Raw genomic sequence first — 10491 nt, forward strand, 5'->3', positions numbered from 1 at the left:
TAATGAACTAGCCAGAGCTTAATAAACCCTTCTGATCGATTTACTGACTTCATTGCAAGATAATTTTCACAAATTTTCTTGTTGCGTGCTTTTTTTCTTCCTTTCTTTTCTTTTTTATTAATTTTTCTCCCACTTAACCTGAAAACAAATATATTATGATCAACTATATCAACTACGTAATTCATGATCTTTAAATAAAGTAAATGATACTTTTCAAATATATTACAAAAAATAATAAGAACAAAGAGAATCAAAAAGTAAAGTATTTACCAAAACAGGGCTAGAGGTGTAGATCAAAGAACTTAGTAAAGTCTTTGCATAAAGATGGCCTGGGTGGGATCCCTAGCATCAAGTTTCCCAACTAGCTACTGGGAGTAAAACCTCAGCATGGATGAAACCAAGAAGAGATCCTCAGCACCCATAAGTTGCCCAAGCCCCACCCTAAACAATTTACAAACACATTCAGAGATGGAGAACATCCCTGGAGGCTGGAGGGGTGTTGTGGGTTGCAACTAGAGGTTCAAAGAGGAGAGATTGTGGTGCCCATTAAAAGAAGCTCATATACTGACACTGGGATCAGAATTTCCCTTCCTCTTCTGTTTAAATTGAACACCCAAGACTTCCATATCAGAGTGAGTGGAGACATCACCTTTTTTATCCAATTTAGCCTTGATTATGAGGTTAAGAAGTTTAAGTTGAATTCCCCAAAAGAGGCTAGACTCTCTCATGTCAAATGCCAATAATCAGTTAGTCCTGCCCCCCCTAAAAGAATGAGCAATTTCAGTTTTTCCACCACATTTATACCATTTCTTTTTCTAACTACACACACTGCCACTACTCAGTTGCCAGCACAGGAGGCATTCAAGACAACAGTGGTCATCCATATTTCAAGAAATGTGACTAACACAGAAACACTACAGACAACCCTTGAACAAGCTGATAACCACTGAATGAGTCAGCCATTTCCATGTAATGAGAAATGTCATTACAAAGTAATGGCACAAAAGCAAGCATCAGATTTCATAATAGGCCACCATCACCTGTGTTTTGGGGTGCCTCAGGGCCCACAAAATGAACACAAGTTTCTGCCAGCACAGACCAATCACCAGCAGTCTGTGGCCAGAGAGACACACTTGAATTTCAAGTCTCATACCTTTCTCCATTACAAATAACCCCAACTTTTCTAAAAATCACTGTGCTACTGTTTGTTTTTACAAACCAAAGAGACCTCTATTTGCTCACCAATGTGTATTTTTATCTCCTTAACTAAAGTCCAAGTCCCCTGCACAGGTTTCTCGCAGGCTGGCGGCTCCTCATTCATTTCTCCTATGTGCAGGTGGGGTACTTGGCACAACAGTCCTGTTGCTTCTCAACATCAGTGTGGTCTTCAGTTTTGCTCTTTCTTTGGTTTGAGTAGGTGTGTTACTTTGGCCTCTGGGAATGCTCAGAAAGAACAAAACGAAAGAGAGAGGGAAATGTTCAGAACAGTCTTGGATCAGATTTGATCAAGTGTTTTGGAACAGGCTCTGAAGAGAAAGGGAATAAAAAGGTCAAAGCAGGGGACAGAGTGGTGGCGCAAGAAGTAGGGCATCTGCCTTGCATGCGCTAACATAGGACAGACCTCAGTTCGATCCCCTGGCATTCCATATGGTCCCCCAAGCCAGGAGCGATTTCTGAGCACACAGCCAGGAATAGCCCCTGAGCATCACCAGGTATGGCCCAAAACAAAACAAAAAATTGCAAAGCAATAAAACCTGAAAACCAATTTATAGAACTGAGCTTACCCTGGCAGGTAGGGAGGTGGCTGGGGACCCTGAGTCAATGATGGAGGGAAGAGGCTACTCTGGTGGGGGGGTGAAAGATGAAACATCATATGCATGAAACCTCATCATTAAAGGATTGCAAATGTTGGTGCCTAAAATGAAGTAATGTGGGGCTGGAGTGGTAGTACAGCAGATAAAGCATCTGCCTTGAAAATGACAAACCCAGTTCGATTTTCTGCACCCATAAAGCCTTCTATATTTCTCTTTGGGCCTAAGTGGACACAGAAACCGCGGGGGGGGGGGGGTATTCTATTGTAATGGAGGGGTATTCTTTTGTAAAGAGAACCGAAGAAAACAGTTTCTCTCTCTTTCTCTCTCCTTCTGTCTTTCTGTCTATCTCTGTCTCTCTCTGTCTCTCTTTCTTTCTCTTTCTCTCTCTCCTATAACCCTAAGAGGGTTGGCAACCATTTCTGGGATCCTGATGACAGTCCTTACAAAGGTATAACAAAGAACTAGTGAGAGAGAACCTGGTACAAGATCCCAGAACTTAAGACATCAATGAAGGTATAAGTGAGCAAATATTATCAACTCCATCTTGCTTGTCACATATGCACTTCTCTTTGTTTTGTCTGAGGGCCACATTCAGCTCTGCTGAGGGCTTATCCCTGTGTCTCTAATCAAGGATTGCTCCTAGCAGTGTTCATGAGACCAAAAGGATTACTGGAGATCATCTCTTGGTTGGTTGCATGCAAGTCAAGTACCCTGTCCACTGTGTGTCTCTCCAAACCCTACAGAGACACTTTTTGTAACCTCTCTCCTGCCCCTGGGTCTGTGCCCTATTGCATAATCCTAAGAGATGCCAATGTATTTGATGTTGAGCCTGATCCAGGTGTGAAGGGAGGTGAGGGGAGAGGAAACAACTGACCTCTGAGAACAAGCCTGGCACTTCTACCACCCAAGATCTCCTCTTTCCTTGAGGGGTCACCAGCTGCCCTCTGGGGGACTCTTTAGGGTCATCTACAGACTCTGGAGAAGTCGAATGATTATCTGACCATGTCACAGGAACATGTTGTTATTCTCAAGGTTCCATTAACTCCTGACACCAGCCAGATGGCCTAGAGACAGAACTTCCTGCTCTGACCACAACCATTAACTTCTAAATTGCTTCCCCAACTGCTGGTCTAAAGCTCTAGCCCCAACTTGGTGTTGGGGGAATAAGGTGTGGAGTTGGGGGCTGTCTACCATTTTCCCAGGGACACACCAGCCCACCATATTCCCAGATTGTTAGCACCTGAAACACTCACTCACTATCTCACGTTGGCTTTTTTTTCTCCTTAATCATTGGCCTGGCATCAGTGAGCACCCAGGTCTGAATCAGGTAATAAAGGTGCACCTAAAATCTTTCCCAGATTCTGTTTCCTAAGCAGGTTTGTGCTGAGCCCAGCTGGGGTCTCATTATCTTTCACTTGCATCTGACACACTATGGGTACAGCAGGCTGAAATAAACCTTAAACAGAGAAGATTGGTACCTGTGAGAGTTCTGCACTCTGGTCATTGGGAGGAGAAGAGGGGGGCTTGCTCTGTTTCTACATTTTCAAAAAAGGGGGAGCACACCAAAATGGTTTCTGTCCTGCCCCCTGCTTTGATTTACACAACTGCTTTCCTTCTCCCCCGGGGCTAACTAAGGCCCCCGACTCCTCCCCAGGGGAAATGATGCAACCAGTCAACCAAAGGGAGCTGATCAGCCATGAAAGAGTCCAGCGAAGCTCAGACAAAGGTTGTTTGAGTCATTCCCAGAATCAAAAGAAGGGACTGAAAAGTAGAGACCAAGGAGAGAGACACAGGATAGGAACAGGGGGAGAAATCTGCAGGAAGAAAGAGAACAAGGGGACAACCCTGTGAATAGGTTCTACCTAGTCTCATTTGGCTGCTAATGAGTGGACATTCTGATTACAAACCCCGGACATTGTTTAACCACAGTTGTCCCTGACCTCTGGAAGCTTCCCTCTCCTGACTGCAAATGAGCATGAAGAAAAGCTTTCTTTTAGATGACTGAGACAATGGAGAGCACTTGTCTTGGAGGGTGGCTGGGATTCACTCCAGACTTGTCTCATAATGGACAGGACAGCAGGAGAGTAAAAAGTAAATAAATAAATCAAATAAATAAATAAATAAATAAATTGTTGCTTTCCTAGAGTCTCTGCAGCAGCAAGCTGTGGATAGTTCCTCTGTGGAAGCAAGACTCAGTGAGATTAAAAGAAAAGAAGATTCAGGAAAGAAATTAATTTGAAAAGTGCCAATTCCTCTGCTTTCCTCTATATTCTACCCTGAGTAAACCAGTTGATCCAAATGTGTGTTTCAAGGGTCCAACTGATAATACTTAGATTTTCTAGATATGGATGAGCAAAAAATAATGATAATAACTTACTAAAACAAAGAAAAGTATTGAGCTGGTGAGATAGTACAAGGATGAAGGTACTTGTCCTTGTCACCACCTCTGGTCCCCAGCGCACTGCCTGAGCCCCAAACCAGAACAAAGCCCCAAGTGCAATGTGGAGTGTGGCCCCCAAACCCAAAAATTATATACAAAACAAAGCAAAATAGGATCAGAGGAGGCCCTTTGATGGTGGGAGGTGCTGTAATTTTGTCCAGCTGTAATGGTAAATGGTAACACTATTGCAACCAAGACTATCATTTAATAATTTATAATTCAATAATTTAATATGATAATAGCTGTATCTGTATATATGTAATAATATAATTTAATAATAATAATAACTGTATATGTATATATGTAATGTATATTTATATGTGCACTTGCCCCAAGCTTGAGTTTGAGAAGTGTGGGAAGCAAGTCTGCGTCAGTTGGACCAGGTAGGGACTGGAATGAACCCCAAAAAAAAATATGACAGTAACTCATACTTTTGTTCCACTTGCCACAGGATACCACCTGGCAACTGAAGAAGGGGTGAGGAGTCTGGGTAGATTTGGAGAGAGGGGGACGGTGGGTAAATAGGGAAAGCCAACCTGAGAATCTAAGAGAAAATGGGGAGCAGGGCAGAGAGATGGATGGCATTCCGATTTGACTGCATGGGTACCTGGCAGCTGCTGCTAATAAATAGGACTGTCGCATTTACAAAACACTTTATTACCGGGGCCGGAGAGATAGCACAGCGGTAGGGCATTTGCCTTGCACGCAGTCGATCCAGGACTGACAGTGGTTCCAATCCCAGCATCCCATATGTTCACCGTCCCTGCCAGGAGCGATTTCTGAGCACAGAGCCAGGAGGAATCCCTGAGTGCTGCCGGGTGGACCCAAAAAAAAAAGAGCTTGGGAGGCAATCCCCTAATAAAATGAAAAGGAGCCTACTTTATATTACAAAGAATTTTTAAGGGGCTAGAGAAATAGTACAACAGTTATGGCACTTGCCTTTCATGCATCTGGGACGCCATAGGGTCCCCCAAGCACCACCAGGAGTAGTGATCCAAGAGCGCAGAGCCAGGAGTAACCCCTGAAATCTGCCAAGTGTGACTCAAACACCAAAACCAAAAAATTTAATTAAATTTAATTTAAATTAAAAAGCACTTTTTGGATGCTCGCAAATCGTTTGGAACGTTCTCCAGAACAGCCTGACTTTTTCTCCTTCCACCTGGTGCCTTTCAACCTGTAGGTCCAGAGAGAAGGCATGGCAATTTTTCCTGGAAGCTCAGTCATGATCCTTTGCAAAATAAATAAATAATATAAAATATAAAAATAAATAAATTATAAAATATAAAAATAAATAAACGAATAAATAAAATAACCCAGGCTAGGACCAGTCGAGTCACCAAGTAGGGGGGCCCTGGACCTGTCCCCGTCCAGACTCGGGGGCCCTGGAGTGTGAATGTCTTGCCAGTCTCCTGGACCTGCTGGAAGCTGCTGCAGCAACCCCTGGGGAGCACCTTGGAGGGAACCTCTCTCTCTCTCTCTCTCTCTCTCTCTCTCTCTCTCTCTCTCTCTCTCTCTCTCTCTCTCTCTCTCTCTCTCTCTCTCTCTCTCTCTCTCTCTCTCTCTCTCTCTCTCTCTCTCTCTCTCTCTCTCTCTCTCTCTCTCTCTCTCTCTCTCTCTCTCTCTCTCTCTCTCTCTCTCTCTCTCTCTCTCTCTCTCTCTCTCTCTCTCTCTCTCTCTCTCTCTCTGTCTCTGGGAGGCGGGCCTGACACTAGCAGGTGGCCGCACCCCCTGGGAGGAGGCGGGCTAGGTCCTCCACCCCGCAGGCCGCCTGCAAAAGACTCCCGACCGGCCCGCGAGCCCGCACCCGCGTCGCCTGGCACCTGGGGCTGTGCGTCCTTGTGCGCCCCAGCCGTCCACCGCCCCGGAGCGCTGCCCTCGGCCCTGGAGGGTGCCCGCGGCATGCTGCCCGCCCTGTTCTCGGCGCTGGCGGGGCTGCTGCTCCTGCCGCTGCTGGTGACCCTGTGCTGTCCCCACTTCTTCCCCGACGTGAGCTACTTTCTGCGGGTGGCCGGCGTGGCGCGCCGGGTGCGCAGTTACGCGCGGCGGCGGCCGGTGCGCACCATCCTGCAGGCGTTCTTGGAGGCGGCGCGCCGGACCCCGCACAAGCCCTTCCTGCTGTTCCGCGACGACACGCTCACCTATGCGCAGGTGGACCGCAGGAGCAACCAGGTGGCCCGCGCGCTGCACGACCGCCTGGGCCTGCGCCAGGGCGACTGCGTGGCCGTGTTCATGGGCAACGAGCCGGCCTACGTGTGGCTCTGGCTCGGGCTGGCCAAGCTGGGCTGCGCCATGGCCTGCCTCAACAGCAACATCCGCGCCAAGTCCCTGCTGCACTGCTTCCAGTGCTGCGGGGCCAAGGTGATGCTGGCCGCGCCAGGTGGGTGAGCCCCCGCGGGTGCAGGCTGCACCCCGAGGTCTAGAGGGAGGGGATGGTGTTCGGTCTGGGGTGTGGGAGCTGGTGGAGAGGGAGGAGAGGGCGCCCTTGGGTTCAGGCTGCACCCCGGGACCCCAGCTGCCACTGGCTCCTCTGCGCCTGGACCATTTGGCACCGGTTACCCGGTTCGCTCTGGGGTTGCGGGAGATGGAGAGGGCCCCCGTGGATTCAAGCTGGACCACGAGGTATCAGGGAGAGGATGGTGTTTGGTCTGGGGGTGCGGGAGAGGAGGCCCCCGTGGGTTCAGGCTGCACCCCGAGGTCTCGAGGGAGTGGGTGGTGTTCGGTCTGGGGGTGCGGGAGCTGGAGAGGGAAAGGGCCCTCGTGGATTCAGGCTGCACCCCCGGACCCCAGCTGCCACTGGCTCCTCTGCGCCTGGACCATTTGGCCTGGGTCCTCAGGTTCGCGCTGGGGTTGCGGGATCTGGAGAGGAAGAAAGAAAGGGGCCCCGGGTGTTCAGGCTGCACCCCGAAGTCTCGAGGGAGTGGATGGTGTTCCGTCTGGGGGTGCGGGAGCTGGAGAGGGAAAGGGCCCTCGTGGATTCAGGCTGCACCCCCGGACCCCAGCTGCCACTGGCTCCTCTGCGCCTGGACCATTTGGCCTGGGTCCTCAGGTTCGCGCCGGGGGTGAGGGAGCTGGAGAGGAAGAAAGAAAGGGGCCCCGGGGTGTTCAGGCTGCACCCCGAGGTCTAGAGGGAGGGTATGGCAACTTTTCCTGGAATCTCAGTCATGATCCTTAAGAGTTGCTTCGGGTGGAAACCATCCTTGCTGGGCACCAGAAGTGTGTGTTTTGAGCCAACTCCTAGCCGGCGAGGTTAACAGTGAGTGGTGAGTTCCTCACTTCGGCCTTGTGTTTAAAGGTGACAGAGCAGAGAGGACAGATAAGAGGGAGGGGAGTCACTCCAGAGTTCCACCTTTTTTGTTTTGTTCTTGCCTTTTTGGGAGGGCAGGGAGTGGAAGGGTTTGGGCCTCACCAAGCTGTGCTCAGTACTTACTCGTGGCTCTGTACTGAGAGGTCCAGTATGGGACTCAGGATCAAACTTGAGGTACCCCTGTGCCTTGTGTCCTATCTCTCCTGCCCATGAGTGTTAGTTTTAAACTCAGAAAGACTTCCGCATTCAGAGTCTTCGTTTGTTTTGTTTTGTTTGGGGGCCACACCCGGTGACGCTCAGGGGTTACTCCTGGCTATGAGCTCAGAAATCGCTCCTGGCTTGGGGAACATATGGGATGCCAGGGATCAAACCCAGGTCCGTTGTGGCTCAGCTGCCTGCAAGGCAAATGCCCTATCGCTTGCTTGTGCCACCGCTCTGGCCTCCCACATTCAAAGTCTTGAGTGTATGTAAGCACTGTCCTCACTTCTGCTGCTACATCTAGAGCAGGGGTCTCAAACTCGCGGCCCACGGGGCCTTTTGCGGCCATCCGTACATTTTGTGGCCCACGGCCGGCCTTCAAATATTGAAGTATTCGCGATTATTCGCTTACCGAATAATCGCAATAAAAATCGCATTAGAGGCTGGTGAGGTGGCGCTAGAGGTAAGGTGTCTGCCTTGCAAGCGCTAGCCAAGCGCTAGCCAAGGAAGGACTGCTGTTTGATCCCCTGGCGTCCCAGATGGTCCCCCCAAGCCAGGGGCCATTTCTGAGCGCTTAGCCAGGAGTAACCCCTGAGCATCAAACGGGTGTGGCCGAAAAAAACAAAACAAAACAAAACAAAAAATCGCATTAAACATTCGCATACCCCGAGCAGTTCTGTTCAGGGTATGCAAATGTTTAATGCGGTTTTTTGCGATTTTTATTCTTACTAATGCGATTTTTTATTGTGAATATTCGGTAAGCGAAATCCCTTAAGCGGCCCTGCCTCACCCCGACTTTGCCTCCTGTGGTCCCCAGGTAAATTGAGTTTGAGACCCCTGATCTAGAGAAAGTCACTTCTCTCTAGCCTCTGTGACGTGGGTTTCGAGTTCTGCCTTCATTTCTGAGGGGCTGTTAGCCTGGCTGAGGGGTTTCTCACCGCAATGTTGACCCCTATCTTATCCTCCTGGAGAACATTTCAGGAAAGAACCCAAAAAGTGCCCTCCTAAGCCTGTTGTTGCATCCTCGATAGCAGCCCTGGTGCCTGGTTTCCCTGATTGCCTCTGGCTGCTTTTCCACAAGAGCTGATTTGGTAACTTCCTGCTCCAGACCTGGCCATGGCCACGCCATAAAGAAACCAATGACCTCTGAGCAAGCCAACCACCTCTGCAAGCTGGTCTCTGGGTTAGAATATGTATGGCCAGAGGCTATTTCTCCAGAAGAGCCTTCCACATGAGTGAGCTGAGAAAAGGCCTAGCAGGGACCCAACTTCTCTTTGGAATGCTTTTCCTAAGCATCATCTAGTCTCCAGCCTGGAGGCTCTCTGCTCTTAGTACCTGGAGAAACATGTCATTCTCCCTCTGGTTGTTTGTTTGTTTGTTTGTTTGTTTTTTGGGCCACACCCGTTTGATGCTCAGGGGTTACTCCTGGCTAAGCGCTCAGAAATTGCCCCTGGCTTGGGGGGACCATACGGGATGCCGGGGGGATCGAACCGTGCTCCTTCCTTGGCTAGCACTTGCAAGGCAGACACCTTACCTCTAGCACCACCTCTCCGGCCCCTCTCCTTCTGCTAAAGCAGATGAGGCAAAGGGCTTAAGATCTGTCTGTCCAACTTCAAAGTACAGACTTTTCCCCCTACATCTTTCTGCTTCCCTCTGAATGACTATCAAGACAGAATTGGGGAGCCAAGAGATGGTTTAGAAAGCAGGATCTACGCTTTGCATGTTCAGATCCAAAAACCACAAATTGCCCCAGCCCTGAGCAGTTTTCAAGAGAGCCAAGTTAGAGGGAATGAAAATGAATTGTCAAGAAACCTTCAATCATTTTTAGTTGCCTGAGGAAAGGATCGCCTTCATGTTTTGCTCATTGAAAGCATTCACAACCCTAGCACTTCGTTAGTTGGTTCACAGGGAAATGATTAGTGAGCACAGTCTACTGAAATTCCCAATTTCAGATCAAATATGAACTAGAATTTCCAGTGGTTCAAGGGCATGCTCTGGCTGCAAATTGACCTTTGAGAGGAACTGCACATTTGAAAAACATGCGTTTTGCTCTGATTCGCTAAGCAGAGTTTGCTAGCTTCACACAATTATACTTTGCAATGGGGCGGGCTGGGGTCAACACTGCTTGCATAGGTGGTGGTGAGAGAAGAATGCTCCAGTTCTTTCCAGTTATCAAGGCCTGTCAAATATTCTAATCCTACCTTCCTCCAGATTTACTTTGTATGTGGTCCTTTGCTAAAAAGCGTAGGGGGAAAATAAACTTTTATCACATTAGAAACACATAAGAAAAAGCTTATTTTGAAAAAATTAATTTCTGTTTCCCATTTCTCCAAAGCACTAATTCTTTAGGACCCCTAGCAGAGCCCAGGGAAGTATTTTTTAACAAGCTTCACCCCTCCCTGATGATTTTGAAGTCAGCAGTCTGAGAACCTAAGCTTTGAGAAGCCACCATGGAGTTCCACTTGTTTTATAATTAGAAAAAAGGCCAGAGGGGGTAATAACTTGTGGCTTCATATGGTGAGTGAACAACAGAAAGCTGGGGACAGATGAAATTTGTAACTATTAAAGTTTGCAGAACATGATACATAAATATGAAAAGCTTTAGGAAACAGTTCCATAGATTTGAAGTCTGTACTTTGAGTTTTAGCCTTAAAACTTCTAAAATGTACAGCTCTTGAGTTGCAACTATGTGGTATTCTGGAGCATTTATAAATCATCAGCACAGTGGCATTTAG

General features: G+C 48.3%; 1 protein-coding gene across 1 annotated transcript in view; it reads left to right on the forward strand.

The window, feature by feature from the left end:
* The first annotated feature begins 6047 nt into the window (after positions 1-6047).
* The window catches only part of SLC27A2 (solute carrier family 27 member 2), a 55875-nt gene continuing 51431 nt past the window's right edge, over positions 6048-10491 (forward strand). The window contains exon 1 of the mRNA XM_049781500.1: positions 6048-6631. Within this exon, the coding sequence (XP_049637457.1) occupies positions 6154-6631 (478 nt within the window). The 5' untranslated portion in view covers positions 6048-6153. The remainder of the gene's footprint in view (positions 6632-10491) is intronic.

Source organism: Suncus etruscus, chromosome 10, assembly GCF_024139225.1.
Source record: "Suncus etruscus isolate mSunEtr1 chromosome 10, mSunEtr1.pri.cur, whole genome shotgun sequence".
NCBI classification, from domain to species: domain Eukaryota; kingdom Metazoa; phylum Chordata; class Mammalia; order Eulipotyphla; family Soricidae; genus Suncus; species Suncus etruscus.